This window comes from Leguminivora glycinivorella, chromosome 3 (genome assembly GCF_023078275.1).
Source record: "Leguminivora glycinivorella isolate SPB_JAAS2020 chromosome 3, LegGlyc_1.1, whole genome shotgun sequence".
Classification (NCBI taxonomy): Eukaryota; Metazoa; Arthropoda; class Insecta; order Lepidoptera; family Tortricidae; genus Leguminivora; species Leguminivora glycinivorella.
This window is the reverse complement of record NC_062973.1, coordinates 24,796,773-24,820,045: the sequence shown is the minus strand read 5'-3', so window position 1 is coordinate 24,820,045 and position 23,273 is coordinate 24,796,773. Positions and strand designations below refer to the sequence as shown.

Sequence of the window (23,273 nt, the reverse complement as noted above, 5' to 3'; positions counted from 1 at the left end):
ACACTTGTAACATTTGGCGTACTCATGGATTGTACCGTGTCAGCATAACTTAGATCGTCCACATTTAGCGTAACATGTCCGATGCCACGTAGTCCGGTCCGTCGCCAATTCGCCATGTCACAAGTGTGGACTCTATGCAGCGTCGACTCAGGACACTTGTATGAGCTCCAATTGATTTGACATACACGCCGCACGCTATCCGCCCCCGCCCGAGAGTGCATTCAGACTTTACACTGAGTAAGACGCATTTTGAGCATACCGATGTAATTGGTATCGTGTCGTCAGTACCCTCAAAATACGAACTAACCTGTCTCACCACCGCAGTCTTGGCCTCATAATTCCTCTCAACAGTGACCAGCGGGAGGCGATCCTTCTCGATCCAGCTCTTAGCAACAGTCTTCACATCAACATTCTTCGGTATCTTGCCATCGGCGGCGGCAGCTGCGTTCAGGGCTGACCAGATGTCATCACCGGTAAAGGTCTTGAATTTGCTGCATTTTGGAAAAGTGTTAATGTCGTAAGTAGAATGGGACGCGAAAAAGTGGCCCTTTTCCTAAACACCTTCCCCTCCCTTAGAACACGACTGAGATCGAGGAAACCCTGTGACTATAAGTAGTTTTCGATAGACCAACATTATGAACATTCAATAACATACTTAACAAGATAGACTGTGAAAACCAAAATGCAAAATGTGGCTTGAGATAGCAAAAAACTTCATCATTGATTCTCATGAAAATGAAAAAAACATGACTACAAACAGCATATCCATCGAACGTCGTTCTTGCGAGTACAAATCCAGTTAAGATAACCAGGATAAGATGAATAGACGGTTTACTCACTGGTATTCAATGAACATCCTTAGCCCCTTCCTGAAGGTCTCTCCTCCCAACGTGTAGTTGAACATCCTGAACAGCAGTTCGATCTTGGTACAGCTCCTATCCAGCTTCATGTGAGTGACGGGAGTAGTTAAAGAGGGCACATAACATAACATTGATTGCATATTATGCCCGTAATTACCGGGATAGATAGACAGTTTACTTACTGGTCTTCAATGAACATCCTCAGTCCCTTTCTGAAAGTCTCGCCTCCCAACGGTTGAACACAGAAGAGCAGCTTAATCTTGCAGGTTTTCTCCTGCTTCATACACGTGATGGCAGCAGGTAAAGAGGAGACAATGAATCTAGTTGCCATGCTTCCTAACAACCGGACAAAATAGACTGTATGTACACTCACTGGTCTTCAATGAACATCCTAAGCCCCTTCCTGAAGGTCTCTCCTCCCAACGTGTAGTTAAACATCCTGAACAGCAGCTCGATCTTGGTGCACGTCGTCTCCTGTTTCATGCCCGTGATGCGGGAGTGAGGGTAGCGTTTGCTGAACTCGTAGTACAAGGAGTAGAGGACCGTCATCGGCCATTTTCCTTCCATTTCGGAACCGTTGTTGATCTGATAAAAAACTTAGTTTTGGACAAGAAGACTTAGGACTCAGAGCCAGTTGCATCAACCACATTTGACAAAAACATCATTGTCACGCAGCAGACGTCTATGGGCCTTCCCATACAATACAATTCAACTAACGCTTTAAATAACGGTGACAGAGGGTTTGATGCAACCGGCCCTTAGAGTTTTTTTTTTATTTGTTACATACGGTAGGTACTTATTAGTGAAACAAAGAATCTGAACTACTTAAAAGAGCAAGAAAATTTCCCTAATTTTGTAGGCTAAAATCTGCATGTCATTGAAATAAATGATGCCCGGGTAGACTCTGGTACAAATGTAGTTCGAAAAGGGTTTCCTTCGGAAACGTTCGTATTTGTCATGCTAGTTCAGTCAATATCAGTACATTTTGTACTAGACTGACTGAAATAGCATGACACGTTCGTACGTTTCCGTAACAATACGAAGGCAACTCTTTTCGCACTACACAGATAAACATTGGTCGGTCTTCTTACTTAAAATCAATAATACCTACAAAATCATTTGTACTTTATTAGGAACTTTAGGTAGAACTTTACGATATAGGCATATTACCTTGAAAGCAGTCTCAGCAGCTAAGTAACCGACTAAAGCCTTATTGAGATGAGCATCTGACCACCACGCGGGCGTGGCTAGGGCACCCATCCACTGGTATGAGAGTTCTTGAGCGAGCTGGATGTAGCCGCGGCTGCTAAGGTCACTCTCCCTAAAACAGATGGATAGTTAACTACCTGAAACTGATATTGTCTTCGGTTACCGCGATAGTTACTCATGGAATAAAACTATGGAAACGGATTAAATCGCGTATAATGAATTTAAAATTCATCCCGACTTTTCGAACTCTTTACAGCGTTCGTGGTCAACGGGTGACTGAGGAAAAATTACAATGTGCAAAAGCTACCCACATACAAGAAACTGAACTGTGAGTGCGGCCTGTCATATGTGGGACAGACGAAATGAATTATTTCCACACGGGTGAAGGAACACATAGCGGATGTCAAGCACCGTCGGCAAAGGTCTGCAGTCTCTGAACATGTCATGGATAAAGTCAATCACGCTATAAAGTTTGACAAGCCTCTGGTTCTTGCTAAGGAGAAGCGATATATACCCAGAATGTTGCCCGAGGCCATTGAGATCAAGAAATATCCAAACTTTAATAGAGAAGATGGCTTTACTTTACCACCGGCTTGGGATCCAGTAGTACATCTGATAATGGAACAAGCACGACGAAGGCTGTGAGGCATTTGTGTTGTATGGTGTTGGACATTTGCAGTTTGTTTTTGTCAATTTTGTGTAGATTAATTGGTTAATTATTTTTTGTGTAGATTAATTGGTAAATTTTTTGAATATTGTATAACTAGCTTTATTAATAGTGTGTGAAGTTCACACACCTACCTTAAAAATCTATATTATTTGTGGTCATGGTTCGTTAATATTTCTTGTCTGTGGGTAGCTTTTGCACATTGTAATTTTTCCTAAGTCGCCTAACGCTGTAAAGAGTTCGAAACGTCGGGATGAATTTTAAATTCATTATACGCGATTTAATCCGTTTCCATAGTTTTATTACCTGAAACTGAATGTTATGTGTGGCGGTGAGGTTTTTTTTAATACTACGTCGGTGGCAAACAAGCATACGGTCCGCCTGATGGACGCCTGCAACTCAAGGAGTGACACATGCGCGTTGCCAATCCATTAGAAACTTGTACACTCCCTTTTGCTGTGTTAAGTACACAGCAATAAGGAGTGTACAAGTTCCAAAGAGGGTTCGGGTTGCCGACGACTCAAAGGACAATAGACGGAACAAATTAGTTCCGTAGGTCCTTCCGTCACCACCACACCGCACCTTCGTTGAGCTCTGGCAGCTTTACTCACCGGCAGGAACACAACGATGGCCGATTTTCATGAAACATGGCTAAGAACACTCCCGACTAATTAAGCTTTCAAACAAAAAAAACTTAATCTAAATCGGTTCATCCACCATCGGGAGCTACGATGCCACAGACAGACACACACAAACAGACAAACAGACGTCAAACTTATAACACCCTGTCGTGTTAGCGTCGGGGGTTAATAAAGTTTCACATGCATGTTTATGGGTCCCTTTCTTCCTTCCCTTATTTTGACAAAGAATCTATTATAAATTTAAACAGAAGAACAAATCAAAAAATATTCAATAAAATAATTTGATTTGTTCCCTAGTTGTAAAGAATCTATTATTTTAATCCTGAAAGGACTGTACCTAAGTATTTATAAGAGGATCTAAACCCTTTGCCGAATCGGCTTGGTAAACATCTTAAATCGTTTATTTACGCGATAAAACTTTTTACCTGGCTTTTTTAGGTCTATCAAATTTATTAAAGCGATTAAGTTTTTCGCCATTATGCTAAGTAAAAGGCAGTGAGGTAAAATAATAATCATAAAGTTCCATTTACCAAATTAAACTTAAGTAATGAATTTTTTTAAATTATTTGAAGAAAGACATTTGGAAGTAAATAATCTCTAAAGATGAACTTAATCAAAATTTTGATTCTAAAAAAAAATTTATAATATTAAGTTTCTGTCATAAACACAATCAGCCTTTAATTATAAAGTGTGCACTGTCTTAATGTCTAACCTCTGCAGCATCAACCTTGAGATCATAAATTCCTCACCTTAATCACAGCTCGGACACTGGCGATCAAATATATGAAAGAGGCACGCGCCTCTTCCTAGCACACATTCCAAGCTCGTATAGGTGAACGCGTACCATGCTTGTGTGAGTGAGATATGACAGGTCGACTGTTCGCGTTTTTGACAGGCGGTAACTGTGATGTAACCGTGAGGGGGTGGGCGGCACAGTGGCGTAGCGAGGGGGGGCCGGGGGGGCCATGGCCCCGGGCGGCACATGACAGGGGGCGGCAAAATCGGCAATTAATTTTTTTTACATACATAGAGATTAGAGACAGAGTCGCACCATAAGTGTTCCTTTGTACCTTTTTGTTACGGAACCCATCTAATAAATAAAATTTTAAATTATGAGACCAACAGTTTTCAACTTGAGCTGAGAAACGTGCCAATTCTCTGTTTTGTGCTGGCGCCGAATGCACGATGTTCATAAGTATTGCACATTTCAAAGCGATAGCATAAGTAGTTCTCGAGATATTTAAATAATGTGACAGACAGACAGACAGACAGACAGAGTCGCACCATAAGGGCACAAATAAAAGGACCTTTTTGGTAAGGAACCCTAAAAAGGCGCGAAATTTAAATTTTCTATGGGAATTTAACCTTCACCCCTATATTTTCAATATTTTTTTGAAGTGTCAGGATATAGTTCGTCGATGATTCCGCCAACGTCAAGGACGTTAGGAAGGCACGCGTTTCAAGAAATTAACTAGCCGCGGAGCCCTCTATTTTACAAATTTGCCGTTTTTTTAGTACCAAGATCTGGTTGACCGTCTTCTTTAGTAGGAACAAAAGACAAAAGCTATTGGTTTGGAATGTTTGGATTAAGTACCTCAAAAAGGAAAAACGGATCCCTATAGGATCACTCGTGCGTCTGTCTGTCCGTCTGTCACAGCCAATTTTCTCCAAAACTACTGAACCGATCAACTTGAAATTTGGCACAATATGTCCTGTGACCCAAAGACGGATAAGCAATTTAAATTAAGAAAATTTAATTGTAGGGGTCACTTTTTGTTGGCAAAAATGAAAATTAAAGTTTTTTAAACCATATTGTGTTACATATCAAATGAAAGAGTTTTTTATAAGTATTTCAAAAATATTTTCTCAAATAATTTTTCGTAAGTAATTTAAGAAACTAGGTAAAAAATGCACAAAAAAATACACGAGATAGCCTTCAATGTATGGATTACACACAGGCTCTAGGCGCCATATGGTAAGGGGGCGCCAAAATCGAGAATGTGGAAAAATCCATACAAAAATTGCCATTCATAAAGCGCGGTTGCTAGGGCGCCGTAAAAGGAGGATTCTAGTCCTTGACGAACCATATTGTTGTGCGGCGAACGGCAAAGTAACGTCGCTATCCAAATACAAAAACATGAGTCTACCCGATAGTCCAAAGCGTTCCTCATAAAGCCAAGGGCGCAAATGTTTGTGAGTCACAGCAGATGGTGAGCGAACTTCAAAGCACTCAGATCACTTAGTGATGGCGAAATGTAAGGCCTAAAAGTATGTTCCCAAACATAGGAGCCCTGTGAAGTCAAAATACCCCAAAATATGTCAAAGACTGCAGCTCTGCAGACGATAAAAGCTTGAAAGTTTGCGGATTCCCCGCTGGCGAGTTGTCTTAATAAATCAGGTCAATAGGAAAAAAAATCGCGCTCGCTTCGCTCGCGCTTACTATTTATAATTATCTTCTCTTTTAGTTAGGACAAATTCCGAATCTGCTTTCCTGACTTGGCCACCATAGTGCTCCATTTTGTACTATACTAGGGTGCGACTACGAAAGTTCAACCTGTTCAACCATTTTTCCCTTTCGTACTCTGAAGTATGATGAAATCCATAAATTCTGTATTGTGTTACTTAATATTCAAATTACGGCATTACTATGAAAAAAAATTCGCGCTCGCTTCGCTCGCGATTTATTTTCCTACTTCGTGAAACTTCTTCCTAAGAGCGCCGAAACTCAAACTCGCTCTACCCTGATCCAATGTATTACGGGCCGGCGCTGATTACACAGGAAAGCAGGAAGGAAGGAAGATTATAAATATACAGTCAGCGTAAGTCGGACTTAAAAGAAAAAAAACTCAATTTTCAGTCTGCCGCTGAAAGGAGTTACCAAATCTCTTGAAATCTCCTTAAATTAATTTCCGTTTCGTTTTTTTAGAAATTGTTCAGAATATCGATTATTCTCAAAAATGATTTAAGTGAGTTCAAAAAACGAGGCGCTTAAGCCCTTCTTGTGGTGTACGAAGCCCTTACAACGATAGCACAACTCGCACTTATAATGACTAAATAATCTAGACATGTTGATCATAAGAGGGGCGGCATATCGGCAAAGTTGGTGATCGGCCCCGGGCGGCAATCACAGACGCTACGCCGCTGGGGCGGCACTTTCTGCGGGGAGCGGGAGTGGCCATACTGTACGATAGTACTCTTTATTATACTGTGCCTTAATACAACGCAACAACAGGTATTAGCCGGTTTGTTCAGCTACTTGGCCAGGCAGTGCAACACTGTCCAGTTTTATACGCGATAGAACCTGGCAATATCTACAACTTGACAAATTCTAAGTAACAGTCCCAAAGTTCATGGCCACGTATGACGTAGCGCTGGTAGAAATGAAGAGTGCGAGTGGCGTAACTTCAGAGCATTATAATACTATAGAGCGGACACGCCGCCGGCGAAGGTGTCGCAGTTGTTAACTCATTGAGCATACAGTTGTCGTTGTGTGCGAGCGTGATGCCATGACTCGCTGGTCGATCGCATCTACACAAATACAATACAATAGGAGCGTTCATCTACAAGTATGTGTGAGTTCAAGAACTTGCGACAGGTGTATTCAATACAAATCGCCCAGCATATCCGATCTCTTTCCTTTCTATATCTGTAGGCGTAGCCTTTATTCAAGCTATAGTTCCTCACCTGAACACGATCAGTCCCCAGTTATCAGCCGGCTTCACGCCCTGGTAATTAGGCAGTGCAACAACGTCCAGCCTCTTCAGTGGCAGAGGCACTTGCCAGAACTTAGCAATCTCCTTGAACACGAGCGCCAGTTTCTCGTTGACACCATTGAGCGCTTCCAGGTATTCGGGACGGCCCCAAACACGGAGTTCTGAGTAGAATAGGTTTAGATTTAGAATAATTAAAAACAAAACTAAACTCGAGCAATCAAAGACAGCTTATTATGCACGCGAAACAAATAAACAACACTGATTTTTCATTATCTATCATCCGTCATCACTGATCACCAGATATTACCCCACATAGAAACAAAATCTTCAGTCTAAGCCTGGTTCTATCCGCACGGAACTGACATGCGTTAAATTCTTGAATTCCTGAATTTAATACATATCAGTCACACCTAGGTGTGTTTCAGAGTTATGCGGACGGGTCCGTGCGGACGACAACATCAACTTCGTACAAATTAGCCGTGCTGATGGTCGGTCCGCGTGACATTAAAACCAACCTAAGACACCCACCATTCCAGCGTGAGATAAAACATCGCTTGATCAATAACGCAGCAGTATCCTCCATCAGCCCACAGCAGATCTTTAGCAGTCAAAGAACTTAATAAATTCTCACCGATCTTGTTTCCTTTCTCGTCAGTGTAGATGGTGCTGCTGTTCAGTTGCTTGATATCAGCGATAACTAGCCCGAGTGTGAAGGTAGACATGGGCGGTGTGGTCTCAAAGTGGTCCCAGACTGCGTTAGGTTCATCTGGGCTGCAAAAAGTACATCACAAGATAATGGACTTTATGCATAACGCACATTTTCTGGTTTTTATTCAAAAAGGTCCAAAACATATTGGAATATTAGTAGTTGTTCTCGTTGTCACGAGTTTGCGTTAGGGTAGGTTAGGGTCTGTTGACAGGATCTTGGATAAATAAAAATAACTCTTACAACGACAAGATCCTAAACCAAACAGGCACTACAGCCTACAGCCAACAATGTTCAGTCAAACGAGTTTAATCTCGGTTCATCACGGACCTTTACAGTCTATCAAAGAGGAAGACTGCAACTGGACACCGGACTCAATTACTACAGAGCACGTTTCTGAATGAGTTATGTCTATGAGCTTTGGCTGCACATAACTTGATTAATATAAATCCATTGCCTCTTTCAAGCACAATCTTAAACAGCATCTACTTGAATCTCAACTAAATGATTAACACAAAGCGGCCACATTTGCAATTATTTACATTTATAAATAATATGTTCTGTCAGTAGGTAAACACACACACACTTTCTCTATTACGCCCAAACATAGTTTCTGTTTAAGTGCTTTTACGTTCTGTTTAGTTATAAGACTTAGTTATTAATTTTCTGGGTGCCCTGAAAACCAGTGCCGTGTCTATTAGACACGGTATTCGCTGAGTGGCATCCTATTTGGTGTACTAGTTATTAAGTATTACTTGTATTTATCATGTATCTGTATGCCAAATAAATATTTTCTATTTTATTCTATTCTAATAGGGGATCTTTTATCCTGGTTCACCTGGCGATTTTAAATATTCGCCATATTCTCTCGAAAACATCTTTTGTGTCTGAGTGGCTCCATAGGCTAAAAACTTGTACTTACATCTCCTCAGTCCTTGCCACTGGCGTGTTGCTAAGCGCCACCATAGTCTTGGGTCGAACACACTGAGTTGGAAGGGAGTCTTGTACCCTGGCTCGTCGAAGCATGGGAACATACGGCGAGCGTTGTTCGGACGTAGCTGGGTCGCTGCTACTATCCTGGTGATAAAAGTTTTAAAATACATTGAGTACGGTACGGACAACTTAAGATTACACGACGAATTTATGTAAAATATCACGCCTACAGAAAGGTCAAATTGAAGCAAAAGGAAGAGAGTAAGACCAAGAAAAGTATACAAGGATGTAGTAAAAATGTACATCGTGAGATATCAAACTACCATTGAGAAGACAGAGAACTGGCGATAGGACCCCTAAATATAAGGCAATGGCATGGGAGTCCCTGTAGAAAATCTTGAGTATTTTAAAGTTAACCTAATTAGCTAAAGAATAATTAAATTAAAATACAGACGATCAACCAAATCTTGGCATTAATAAAAGGCGCGAAATTAAAATTTTCTATGGGGATTATCGTTCGTCACTACATTTTCTAATCAATTTTTAAATATTATGGTTCGTCGATGATTCCGCAAGATTTGGATAACCGTCTATAGTTAGTACCAAAGGTTGTCTGTTGTCTGGCTGTTATCTGCCTCCATTTATAATCATTTGTTTTCTCTCCACCGTATCTTTTTTCTGTATCTTTTGCTGGGGTGTGCCAATAAAGAGGATTCTGTCTATCTGTACTCCATACCTCTCAACTTCCTGTTCGGTCTGGTAAGTAGACTTGAAGAAGGCTTCAGTTTGCGCCGTCTCCAGGTTGCCGTTGAAGGTGAACTCCAGGGTTCCCTTGCAGCCTTTGGGCACGATCTTCTCGAGGCGTAGCGACACGATAGGCTTCTTAGGGTCCGTCGTGATCTTCTTTACTGTGACCTTTTCGAGTTGTTTGCTGAAAGAAGTTCATTGATTATCTACCAGAAAAACTAAGTGTCGACGGACCCGGCGTAGTAGCATGCTATACAACTTATTTTTCAATAATACTTAACGAGTCGATCGGTATCATATGTAGCTGAATTTATTAAAGCTTATATTTTAATGTATGTTATTTATTATTAATATGTTTTAGGTGTCCAATTTATTGTGATATATTTTCCTCTTCCATTTGTTAATCAGGATGTCTTCACGGCCGGTAAAACGTCTTACTTGGTCGCTTGCCATAAAGGAGCTTGTCAGTTGACATTTGTATAAAGACACAAGCAAAATCTCGCCCTTTAATGGTGAGATATTTTGCCGGACGCGCACACACATCATTATTATATTTACCTACGAGTGTAAACACAAGCTAAAATAATAAATTTCTGAATAATCATATAGCCAAAAAACACCAACAGCATATAGCACACACAGATTACACAGTACACACACACAGCACAGTACAGTAGTGATTACACAGTAGCTTCGTATAAGTCTATTTTCTCTCAAAATTCGAGCTTGATTGGCCCGCAGACATGTTTGCTTGTCTAACTAGAGATGTTCATTGTTTGATTACAATTATGTTTGTATGCTTCAAACGATTGTGCTTACTCTGTGTTTTCGTTGTGTTTCGAATATAAAGTCTGGCAAACCAATTAGTTAGTAGGAATGTCAACAAATCTGTAATATGGAGGAGAGAAGTGTCTCTCATTTACAGGCTCGACATTCGAACATTGAGGGTGATTTTGATTTCTAGTACCTAGTCTTTTCGTAATCAATTAAGAATTTGCTATTTAGTTGTCTTTATCTCTGAAATAAGACAATGATTTAAGTATCTTCAAACTCAGATATACACCGTGTTTTTATTGTTTTCCGTTAAATTCGACATGTCGTTAGGTTCGTTGTCAGGAACCATTCTGTATGTCACTTTTAGTTAAATTCGCAAAAAAACATTTTTCATCGTTTTCATACATAATAAATGAATTAATTAGTGTGAGAGACCCTTTAGAGTAACATTCAAGTTAATGTCAAAGTGATTGACGGCACATGTCAAAACAAATAGAATTGGGAAATGGTAAAGGCTGTATAACACGTGTTCAGTAATTATTCTTATTTTAGTAATAACTCGATAACCGTACGAGTTAATACGCCAGTTTCTTAGAGAAATTAACTGTATTTGATCTAAAGAATCATCCCTTAAAGTTAACGGAATTCAATAAAAACAGGGTGTATGTATTTATACAGATGCCCGAACTGGCCCAAAGTAACTCGACGGTTATATTTTATTTTGATCGACTTTTTTTCTACGAATCCGGATTGGTTTATTAGTACCAAAGACATATGTAACTCCGCATAGACAGATAAAGTAAAAGCGTACTTCAGTACCATACAGAAAAAGGTACGGTGGGCTAGATGGCATTACACCTTTGGGGTACGCTCAGCTAGATGGCGCTAATATTAATACTTGACATTTTAACACATATCAAGCTAAGAATATGGGCCAAATAGTCAAAACTGAGGTTCAAAAGTTTTAAGTCTGTGTCAAGAGATGGCACTCTATAATACTCGATCCTCTTTGTTAGTAGGTACATAGTAAATACTATGCAACTAGTCCAACAGATTTCCAATGGTTTTGAGCCAATACTATTTTATTTGGATAGCGTAGAAAAACTCTCTAAAATACAGAGATCCTGTATTTTAACGAGTTTTTCATGCGCGTAGCTATTAGCTACATACTATTTTGATTACCTATTCCCCTATTCCCAGTTATTTTAGGGTAGTTCCGAATCAAAATTTTCGGTTGCTTTGCTGCTGAATTAAAACTGGTCCACGCTAAATGTTCTCGCTAGGTGTATAAAAAAATCTGCTGTTTTTGTTCTTACTGTCAAGTTTGAGCCAGATACGTAAAACACTGTTGCCGACTACTTGGTGAAAATATATGTAGACAGTTGGGGACCAAGAGCGGTGCGCAAATACAATACTAATTTTATCAGATCGGTCAAGGCAAAGCCTAAAGGATGGTGAGGGGGATAGACTAAGCTATGTAACTGAACGGAGCCAATGTTTTCTGCGATGGTCGATTGATGATAACTGATCAGGAACTGATTTTATAGAAAATAAAATTTCGGACGTCACGGTACTGGACCCTTAATATTTTTCATACTCATTTGACAGTTGTAGCCAGGCCTTGGATTTTGAGAAGTCAGCCTCTGATAGAAATACTGACTTGTAGAAGACTACTTACTTATCTGCGGGCACATGAGCGTTGACCTGCGCGTCGCTGATCTCGATCTCGTGCGCACAGTGGACCTTGAGCTCGTCGGCGTCTTGCAGCCAGCTCACGTTGATGCTGACGCGACCCTGTCAGTGGAAAGAAAACTTTAGAACTAGTATCTAAGTAGTTATTAAACAATCTCACCTGCAAAACAGACAAGACGCACAAAAGTATTACAATCAAGGTCATGTACTCGTAAGTCCTAAATACAAATGTTGCATGGGACCACTTTTTTCAGCTGCACTTAGAATGACAACCAGCACTCGGGGAGTACCGCCAACTACTTTTTATGCGATAAGAGGCAAACGAGCAAACAGGTCGCCAGATGGTAAGCAATCACTCCCGCCCATGGACACCCGACACACCAGAAGTGTTAGAGGTGCGATGCCGGCCTTTAAGATGCGTTTACTCTCTTTTACTGAAGGTTTGAGGAGGATTTTTTTAATATAATAATGAAGAATCTAAAGTTCTTCTTCAAGGATAAAGTTTTTTCTAACTGACGCTTGGAGTGTGTTGGGTTAGATCTACTTCTGAAGATTTTTATGCCATGGGTCTTAAGTTTAAAGAGGGGAGATGATAAAGAGAGACGGAGCATATGCATGGAAGAGGCCAACTAAAGAATACCTTAAAGACTCCATCCTCAAGGTACGGTTCCAGCTGAAGCTTGTAGCCTGTGGGTTCCACGATCTTCTCCAGCCGACTCTCTATAGTCAAGGCATGTGCGTTGTTCAGGTCTATGCTGCGAGTCTTAATTATATGGAGCGGACGGATCTGCTGGAAATCACAAGTTTGGTCAAAGAATTGCTGGCCTAGTTTACCCTCTAGACTTTTATTACATAGGAGGTACACGAGCAAAGGTGGCTTGATGGTAAGCGATTATCGCCACCCACGTATACATCCGACCCTTCACAGATGGAAGTTCAGACAGCAGTCGCTTTCGTAAAAATTGGTGCCTACGGGATTAGCTGGTTAAGCGGACTCAAGACTGTGGCATGAGCTGTGGCAATATGTCGTGATAACTCAAAAAAGAAGAAGGTGTAAGGCGCAGGTCATTCTGAACCGTCGACGGCGACACTGCGAGAATGACCACTCCACACCCAGCTGGATGTCGCCGTGGACAGTTTAGAACGACCAGCGCCTAAGAAATGTTAGAAATTCGTTTGCAATCATTTTGAAAATATACTAAAGGATTTTAGAAGAACTTACCTTGTCTGGGGGCATTGCTCGCGCGAACATGCACAGACCCAACAACAGTGCGGCGACCAACATTTTGCTTTGTTATAACTGGGAAAAAACAACTGTTCTGTAATATATTTTCAGCTAAGTAAATGATAGCCATGTAGTCCAAATTGACCAAAAAGTCAGCGTGGATGAATCGTCTCCTAGGAAAAAATAGAAAGCTCAAAATAATTTAATTTCTCGTGAAAAGTGTGGTTGGATATCGGTAATAAATGAGGCCTTATAAATTTCGCTATTTTCGATTATTTAATTAATTTAATTTATTTATTCAATTCAGACATCAAATGGTCCAAGAAATGTGTTAGTTAAGTCGCTTATTATCTATGTTAGTAACAAAATTAAACAAGTAATATTTAATAATTAATAATTAAAAGTGACTTCGTCCTCTGACTCATTGCCCATAACAGCGGACAATCTAGCTTATTTGCTATCATGTTTAGAATGCTGTTGCTACTGCCGCGCACTCTGTCAAGCAGTGAGGCAGTTTTCTTGCGCCACACAGCATCGAAGCCATCTGTGCGCGCCTCTGCAAACATGGTCGACGCGCTGCAGAAAACGCGGCAGTCTCAACAACATCCTAAACGCATTATTGTATTGGATGCGCAGGGCATTGTAAGCCCGCTGAGTATATCTAACCCACAGACTTGACGTGTACATTGATGTACAGTAAGCCTTGAAGAGAGTAATTTTGACCTCATCTGTACACCGAGCAAATCTGCGGGCCAGCATGTTCGCTCTGACTGACAACGCCCTGCGCTCCCTCTCCATGTCTACGTCATCCTTTAGGTCGTCGGTTAGCAAATGTCCCAGATATTTAAACTGATTATGACCTACAGAAGCTCGGAGCAAAAAAAAACTTTTTTTTTTACATCAAACACCGTTGCTTTGCATAGCAAATTTCACGCCCCTCTCATTTCGCCAAGGGCCTAACTTTGCCTAATTGGGGGTGATTCTAATTTCTCCGCCCTGACTTATGGCACAAACGTACGACCTGATTAAATGCCTAAAGGAAGTAATTAGGTGAGTAGTAACTCACTCCTTTTGGTGTCGGCTCTTTTGTTAGCTTTACTTTTGTACTTTCGTCCAAATTATTTAAAGTACCTACTGTCTAATAATAAATGTTAGTGATAAAAATACATGGATAGTATACTCTTTATTTGCACACGCCAGCATCACTTTAGGAAAAACAACTCCGGGCCTAATCGCTAAAAAGCAATTTCCTAACGCTAAAGTTTGGGTAGCGGAAACAAAGGGTTTAATAAAAGTAGGTGTTGCAAAATTTTATGAAGCTCAATTTCATTTTGTACACATAATTGCATATAGATACTATGAAATCACAAAATTTGCTAAATGGGTAACAGTTATTTTGTTATAGTCACTGTTTTTAGACAATTTCATGAAATTCAACAAAACATACATTTTCCTTTTATACCTACTGCTGCCAATACCTTAATAATTTATTTTTCACCACACCAACTGGTAAAGGCTTACTTTGTTCTTCGAAAACAGATAGCAAAATTGCAATTTATCTACAAGAGTGCAAAGTAATTTCATACAAAGTTGAACTTGATGTCTTGAGCTGGCTGGTAGAATTTACCTATAAATGATGATTTTGAATCATAAATACTGAACAAATTGATGGATTTAATTTAATTTGATGTTTTATAGTGGTGAAAAATTCTCTCTCGCTCGCTACGCTCGTGGTTCTATATTGGAATCTTTCCCTTGGGCTCTTTGGCTCGGGTATCTACGTACGTGCGGTTAAACAACAACTTTGCCCCCTTGTAACAAATAACTATTATTTTCAACCAAAGATACATATACTCGTAGTTTCCTTGGTCAGACTATCCCTCTCGTATTTTAACATTATCCAGCATTAACCAATAAAGGCAGGCTCAATGGACCATTGTGCCGGGTGACCTGTCCCAGACAATTGGCTTCAAGGATTTAGTCTTACGCACGTGATTCGGTGACAGTGTATTTATAGGGATATGCGTGATCCTGGGCAAGTATGCAAATCATTGTAGCTATAACGCAAGTATTCTATTATGAATGTAATTTGATGTTTACAGGAAAGTAAACGTCAAAAATTAAGTGGCAATCAAAGTTTGATATTCTTGCGAAACCTTTTTAGACCATTAAACTTCTTCTTAAAGACCTTACAATTGTAAAATATGGTTAATCAGGACATTCAGGAGGATTATATTTCGTCATCTTCTTAAATCCTCACTTCCTATCCTGCCCACGTTTCTATGTGGTCCGTAGTTTTAACTCGTTCTCATTCCATATAACATTGGTAGAGGTCAAAATTAGTTACTTACCAACAAAACTTTTGAAAAACAGCAATACACATGCATTCGATGTTTTATTTATATGTTAAAAGCGGTATGTTGTCAAAATAAGGAATTTTGACGATCTGACAAAATGCAGGCAGTCAAAAAAGTAATATGACCACGTTGGGTGGGGATTTTGAAAAATGTATCTTCTGCAAAATAGGTACAATGTCATACAAGCAAAATTTAATGAAAAATATAATTTGTAGGCTTTGTAGCTACACAATCAGCATATTGCCAGTTGTTTTACTACCCATTGTAAAAAAAAAAAAAAATATTTATTCAATAAAAGTGAAACAGTTTTTACATAAAACTTTCCGCCAAACTGTAGAACAGTTTGTTGGCAGGAATAGGCTCCCTTTCATCACATTTACTGTTGTTTCTTAACCTTAGGTGCTAAAGTCAAGGGACGAGACGACTAAATAAATACGATACGAGACAATCAGTTGAATCCCACAGCTAGCAGGTTTATAAGGCTTGTGTTACCTATAGGTATTGATGGATGTCAGGTACTTTGTGTAGTTGCATTCACTGCTGTGGATACTGAATATACTACACAATCGTCCGGGTAAGCAATCATTCCAGCTTAAAACAGTTTGCACTTTTTTCTAAAGAATAATAAAACCGAGAATGACTATTTCATTTAACACTTAGAATGTGTGCATTGAAAGAACCTTATTTACCTCGAATTTTGCATTTATATTTGCAGTTATATTTTAAATGTACTTTTGCTCGTATGTTACCAATTAAATAAATTTTAGTTAATTAGTACCAAGTCGGTCCATTTACCATATGTCTGGCAAACAATCTTATTAAGAACAGTTCATTTGCATTGCTCTTTTAATAAGGGATCCGTGCCAAAAAGGTGCAAAAGGAACCCTTATAGTGTAGACACTGATGTGCCGAAGGGCGAAACTTCCCACGTAGGAAAAAAAATAAACATTCCCCATTTTTGTATAGAGATTGAAACTTTCCAGTTCTGAAATTTAACCCTTAAATGCATTAATTTTTCTTTTAACGAGGTATTAATATATGTGATAGACAAAGGTTTTCTGACTCTTGGAAAAAATAAAAAAAAAATATTTAATACCGATTTTAATACTAAATCAGTGTTAGAATAGAAGTTAAATAGGCTAAAACGTATTTATATAAATATATAATTATTGGTAAGTTTTATTTGTAAAGTTTTACTACTATTAGAAAGGTACACAATTTGTGAAACCCCCATGATAAAATGTTAAAACATAAACTAATTACTAACTCCGAAAAAAACTGCCTTAATCACATACTAAAAATCGCCATCATCCTGTTTTTTCACACTTTTCCGCCATTTCATCTTTATCCTTAAATAATAAATAGTAAATCATTATATTATATAATATATTTAATTATTTATTAAATAATAGTAAATACTGCTTTATAAATGTGATGTTGGTTAGCTACATATTGAGTCATAGGCCATCAAATATATGATGCATATATACATCACCATATATACATTTAAGGGTTAAATTTCCTATATTTCTTGTGAAATTTTCCTGAAATTTCAAAGAAAAGAAAATTTACATTTTTTGGAAACTTTCTGCAACCTGCACATCAGTAAGTGAGACTGTTTTTTTAATCAATTATTAAATAAGTAGTTAAGTCCTGTTTATAAAAATCCAGGTGTACTTACGTGTAAAGCCGACGGCGCACTGGCTGCCCGCGGCCCCTCGGCAGGATGTCACTCATTCCTGAGATTGGCGCGTTGATTGTAATCTTGTTTAGCGGTGTCAACACGGGTAGTGACGTCAGGGTGGCAGGGATTTCTTCAAGCTGTGACAGAATAACAGTGGCTGCCAAAAACCTTTAAACACATTGCTGAACCCCCGTCCCTGTGTGGTGACGGGTTAAGAATTTCACCACCCCCCTTTCCTGAAGCGGTTCAATTGTAGTGGCGATGGGCTGGCAACGTAAGCGATCACTGCCGCCCATGGACCCCCGAAACACCAGAAGGGTTGGGAGGTGCGTTGCCGATCTTTAAGATGGGTGTACGCTCTTTTCTTGAAGGTTTGAAGGCCGTCGTCGTAAAAGCGCTGGTGGCCTAGCGGTAAGAGCGTGCGACTTTCGATCCGGAGGTCGCGGGTTCGAACCCCGGCTCGTACCAATGAGTTTTTCGGAACTTATGTGCGAAAAGTCATTTGATATTTGCCAGTCGCTTTTCGGTGAAGAAAACATTGTGAAGAAACCGGACTGATTCCAATAAGGCCTAGTTACCCTTCGTATTGGAAGGTCAGAAGGCAGTCGCTTTCGTAAAAGTAGTGCCTACGCCAAATCTTGGGATTAGTTACCATAGCGGACACCAGGCTCCCATGAGCCGTGGCAAATGCCGGAATAACGCAAGGAGGATGATGATGAAGGTCGTATCGGTCCGGAAATACCGCAGGCGACGGTTCATTCCACAGTTTAACTGTGTTAATACTACACAATTAAACTTAGTAGTTTCATTTGCTCTGCCTACCTCTTTATGGGATACAGGCGTGATTGTATGTGTACCGTCGTTCAGAGATTTTTGAACGTCGACCATTCGATTTCGTTAATTTCGTTGAATAATATCTCCATTTTCGTTGAAAACGAGTGGTCAGTACCACTAGATTTCAAAAAGAATTCCGCCGTTTTCCACAGTCTTTCGAACGGCGAATTCATGCATTCGAAATTCAAAAATCGATCTCCTGTATCACAATACTATGTTTTCTAGAGGGGCATAGAAAACTCCCTCTGTAGAGAGCAAACTGCAAAGCGTTGTCCACACACTAGCAATTTAGGTATCAAAGTGGTTCATCTTTCAATATCCTGTAAATCTGGAATAAATAATAACTGTGAAATGAATTGTCGCCTGCGGTATTTCCGGACCAATACGACCTTCAAATCTTCAAGAAAAGAGCGTACACCCATCTTAAAGGCCGGCAATGCACCTCCAACTCCTCTAGTGTTTCTGGTGTCCATGGGCGGCAGTGATCGCTTACCATCAGGCGACCTGTCTGCTCGTTTGCCTCCTATCGCACTCCCAAATTGACTGTCCTTCCCTTCTTTCTCTTCTCAACTTCATCACTCGTTACAAATCTCGAAATCCCTCACCCAAACTATTCCAACTTCAAATTTATAAAAACAATACCTCATTCTATAATCCCGTTACCAGAATGTGTCGTTCATACAATACCCGGTTATTGAATATCCGACTATGACATATTCTCCGACCCTCCTTTAAAAATAAAACGAAAGCGATAATCCATAAGCTGGTTCTATGTCTAGTCAATAACGCAATTAGAACATGATATGTCTATGATAGATATCTACTTAGTTTAGTTTAGCTTTAAGTTACCTCGTGTAATATGTATAAGTTTTCAGTGCTTTTCCATAATTGATGTAAGTACCTAGTATAAAAGAAGACTATCCACCTCCCTAGCGCATATTGTTTACTTAAATTAAATACTATCTGTGCACGAATGGCATTTCTCAGTACTTTAGTAAAATTGTAATGTATTTTTCGATTAATGTCTGTAACTTGCTTTGTCGAGCCAAATAAATAAAAAATACGCAAGCGCGATTAGAGATACGATTCTATTTACGCTCGTTTAAATCCAGAGCTCACTGTTTAAGCTGCTCTGGTAAAATCCAGTGACATCAGTTAACCAGATACACCTAAGGTATAGCGAGCAAATCTCGACTGGGGGGCAAATGTAACTGGTCCATGTTATATATGGTAGGCGTGTTCAGTGGATACATGTAGAACTCATCAACATCCATACTAATATTATAAATGGGAAAGTGTATGTGTCTGTTTGTTTGTCTGTCTTTCACGGCAAAACGGAGCGATGAATTTACGTGATTTTTTAAGTGGATATAGTTGAAGGGATGAAAAGTGACATAGGCTACTTTTTGTCTCTTTCTAACGCGAGCGAAGCCGCGGGCAAAAGCTAGTAGTGTAATGGAAAAAATGGATTAGTTACAATTGCCCCCAGTCGAGATTTGCCCCGCTGTACCTTACTATCTCAGAATATGTAAGGATTTGATACAAGTGGTGACATATTAAGGCAGGGCAGCAATATACCTAAAGATCTGGTGTGAAATGTTTTCCTTTGTATTTTCAAGGAGTCAGTGTCAGCACAGGAGGGTTACCATGACGTGCTAAAGCCGTTCAGTTTAGGTTGAGAGAGAGGGACGGAGCTATGTAACTGCTATAGCTGTGTCCCTTTCTCTCAACCTAAACTGAACGTCTTTAGTACGTCATGGTAACCCCCCAGGAGGGCGATTTTTGAATCTCGCATACGGTATTTTATCACTGGTTACCGGTGACTTGCATATTATTTTCAGGGACAATTTTCTGAATTCGAACGCGTGAGACTCAAAAATCGGCCCGCAGGAGACTGAGGGTCGTGACCACCATACGACGCTGTACGTCGCAGTGACCTCCACTCAGGCCGATCTTTTGCCTTCCTAACGGCCCGGCCACGACATTGGTCTAAGCGCGACAGCGGTGAGCGGCAGCCATACGTGCGAATGAAAAGTCCCATCGCTGTGTCTCGCTCCGATGTATGGCCGCTTGTGCTGAACCAGCGCGTGGGTAATCCGGCTCTTTTACGATGGCCCTCCACTGGTCCGACGATCAACGCCTTTATGTCGGTAGCTACTTGTAGCTGGCAGTGTCTTTGGTTTCGTTATTACATACCTATATTTCTATATTTAATGTTACATTTCGATTATCTCTTACCTAATATTGTCTTCGGTTACCGCGATAGTTACTCATGAAATAAAACTATGGAAACGGATTAAATCGCGTATAATGAATTTAAAATACATCCCGACGTTTCGAACTCTTTACAGCGTTCGTGGTCAACGGGTGACTGAGGAAAAATTAAAATGTGCAAAAGCTACCCACTTACAAGAAATATTAACGAACCATGACCACAAATAATATAGATTTCTAAGGCAGGTTCACACACTATTAATAAAGCCAGTTATACAATATTCAAAAAATTTTACCATTACTCTGTTAAAAAATAATTAACCAATTAATCTACACAAAATTGACAAAGAAACAAACTGCAAATGTCCAACACCATACAACACAAATGCCTCACAGCCTTCGTCGTGCTTGTTCCATTATCAGATGTACTACCAGGGGCGGCTCACTCCGTGATTCTATCGCCGCGCTACAAGTACATCCTGGCGGCCGCGAGTTCGCGGCCTACTCACTACTCAGGGGTGGCGCGCGTTCTCACGGAATGCACGTTCGCACTTTCTATTGTTACTTTACGTCGTCAGGTTTTTTAAGCGATGTCCGCGTGTGGAATGGCTAATAATACTTACTTAAATAGACATATATTAAATAAGATAGACCATTCCAAACCATAAGACATTCTTACACAGATCTACTTCCCACGGAAAAGTTCAATAAGGCTTGTGATGTTGGAACTTGAACAAAAATATATAAAGACAGTATAATTATATAACTAGAAAATACCCAAGACTTGAATATAATAGTATAACATTTTATGTGAGTATTAATTCGTTTGGATCCATTGGTAACCCTATCACCGGACGCCGCGCACGTGCGGCTCGTTTCTTTGTAAGAACTTTGTAGGTATTTAAAAAGGCGGCATTTCGTGAACATCAAAGCAGTGGGCCTTCTGTACTTGTACTATCATATATTCTGTGGTACTACTGGATTCATTATACGCGATTTAATCCGTTTCCATAGTTTTATATCTCTTACCTATTAAATCATGAGAAAAGGTCAACACCACAAAACAATTTTTGCTGGCAAAGCAGACCTAAAAAGGCCGTATTTTATTTATCAGCAAAAGTAAATGAAAACCTGTAATTTATCGCTGCCTAGTCAATCGAGACCCGCGATTATGTACGATTCGATTAAAATCCCGACGACCCTAAAATAATTTGCTATGGATGCGGATTCCGTAATAAGATAGGGTCAGAATGATTATGGTAACAATATCATTTCCCATTGCTCAGAGCACGATATATTGCTGACTTTGTTCTGCGAAATTCGTAACCTGTTTGTAGTACATTGCTGAGCAAGAACTATCGGAGACTATAATGTCTAGTCGAAAAGCAGACATGTACTGTGAAAATATTTTTGTACAGTTTTGGTTATTGAAAGTGCTTGAGGGGAATAGAAGGGATTTGATGTAAGAGGTCACATCTGGTAGCAGAAACAATGTTTTCATTAAGCGGCGGACATACCGAAATTGCGCACACTGTCTATTTCTATGGGAGTAAATGAGATAGCACTATGATTATTTACTCGGTAAAGTGGGTAAGCAAGAGAATAATAAGGTTCCGGATTAGTATCCTCCTATAAAAATCGATTGATCCATTTATTTTAAAGCTATAAGACATTACCAAGTTTTTAATGTGTTATTTTCAGAGATCGGACGGATTTGCGACATTCTTAGTGACTTACGTCATTTTAATGACTTTTAGTATGAGATGACGCACAAAAATCCGATCTCTGGTTATTTTATAATAACGTCGCGGAAATTGTATGTCATTATTGGTATTAACCGTTTGGGATATTTCTATGCGTTTGGAGGCCCTGTTCACTTTCTCCATACAATGAATCTCATTTTCCGTCACGTTTAGGTATGCTATAGACAGAGATGCGATTTATTTGAAATAATTCTATTTAAAATGCAAATACAAAATGCAAAATACCTATTTTGTATTTTGCATTTAAATGCCTTTTAGTAAAAAACATTTTGTATTTTATTTGAAATACTTTTTGAGATGTATTTTGCATTTTGAATATGCATTTCAAAATGCAAAATACTTTATGATTAAATTAAGTTTAGCCAACATTACCAGTCAAACAAAATGTGAACAAATGACGCTTGTATTGCCGAATTTGACCGATAGAGGCGCCTGCTAGCCATGCGCGCCTAACTGACTAGTGTCAATTTGACACTGTCAACGTCGAACGAAAACGATATTATCTATGGAAAGCGACGCCACTGTCGCCGACGATTTAACGGATTTATTGTTTGCTGGACTGCTGGTGCTGAGTACTAATGACTGATTTTGATTTAATTACCTACCTACTTTTAAGTGTTGAGTTATTATTCCTATTGTAAAAATCCTAAGCTATAGAATGAAAATAAATAAAGAGCATTTAGGTGATATAGGTATGAAATATAAGAACTAGATGCACAATCAACAAAATGGGGCTCCATGGCTATGGCTCTCTTTTCGTTAGTCTAGTTTTTTTACATTATTTAAGTGAGTAGGTATAATAGGTATATTAATACCTAAAAATAGTAGGCGATCAATAAATTCTGTTATGTTACTTTCATTAGGTGCCATGTTATTAGACGTCTTTGTTACTTTCATTAGGTGCCATGTTATTAGACGTCTTTGTTCGGCATTGTGACTCTATTTCTCATGATTATTAATACCGAAAATAAATAAAAATATCTGAGATTTAGTCAAAAGGTATTTTATTTTCAAAAAGTATTTTGAAAATACCTATTTTGCATTTAGCATTTGAAATACAAAACTCAAAAGTATTTGGTATTTTGCATTTGAAATAGTAAATCTGAAAAGTATTTTGCATTTTGTATTTAATTGCTTTTTTAAAACCATTTTGTACATCACTGGCTATAGAGTAACATATCTCTATCTATCTTTATCACTCTTCCATATTGGCGCGACAGAGCCAGACTGCGGTTCGATCTAGCGTCAAATGAT

The 23,273-nt window shown here is 39.3% G+C and overlaps 1 protein-coding gene across 1 annotated transcript in view; it reads right to left on the bottom strand.

The window, feature by feature from the left end:
- The window catches only part of LOC125224933 (aminopeptidase N), a 60,970-nt gene extending 43,641 nt beyond the window's left edge, over positions 1-17,329 (bottom strand). The window contains 12 exon segments of the mRNA XM_048128452.1: positions 308-491; positions 1,234-1,445; positions 2,031-2,181; positions 7,062-7,251; positions 7,722-7,861; positions 8,719-8,776; positions 8,779-8,873; positions 9,466-9,660; positions 11,929-12,044; positions 12,583-12,732; positions 13,165-13,242; positions 17,206-17,329. Coding sequence (XP_047984409.1) covers positions 308-491; positions 1,234-1,445; positions 2,031-2,181; positions 7,062-7,251; positions 7,722-7,861; positions 8,719-8,776; positions 8,779-8,873; positions 9,466-9,660; positions 11,929-12,044; positions 12,583-12,732; positions 13,165-13,227 — 1,554 coding nt within the window. The 5' untranslated portion in view covers positions 13,228-13,242; positions 17,206-17,329.
- Positions 17,330-23,273: the final 5,944 nt, after the last annotated feature.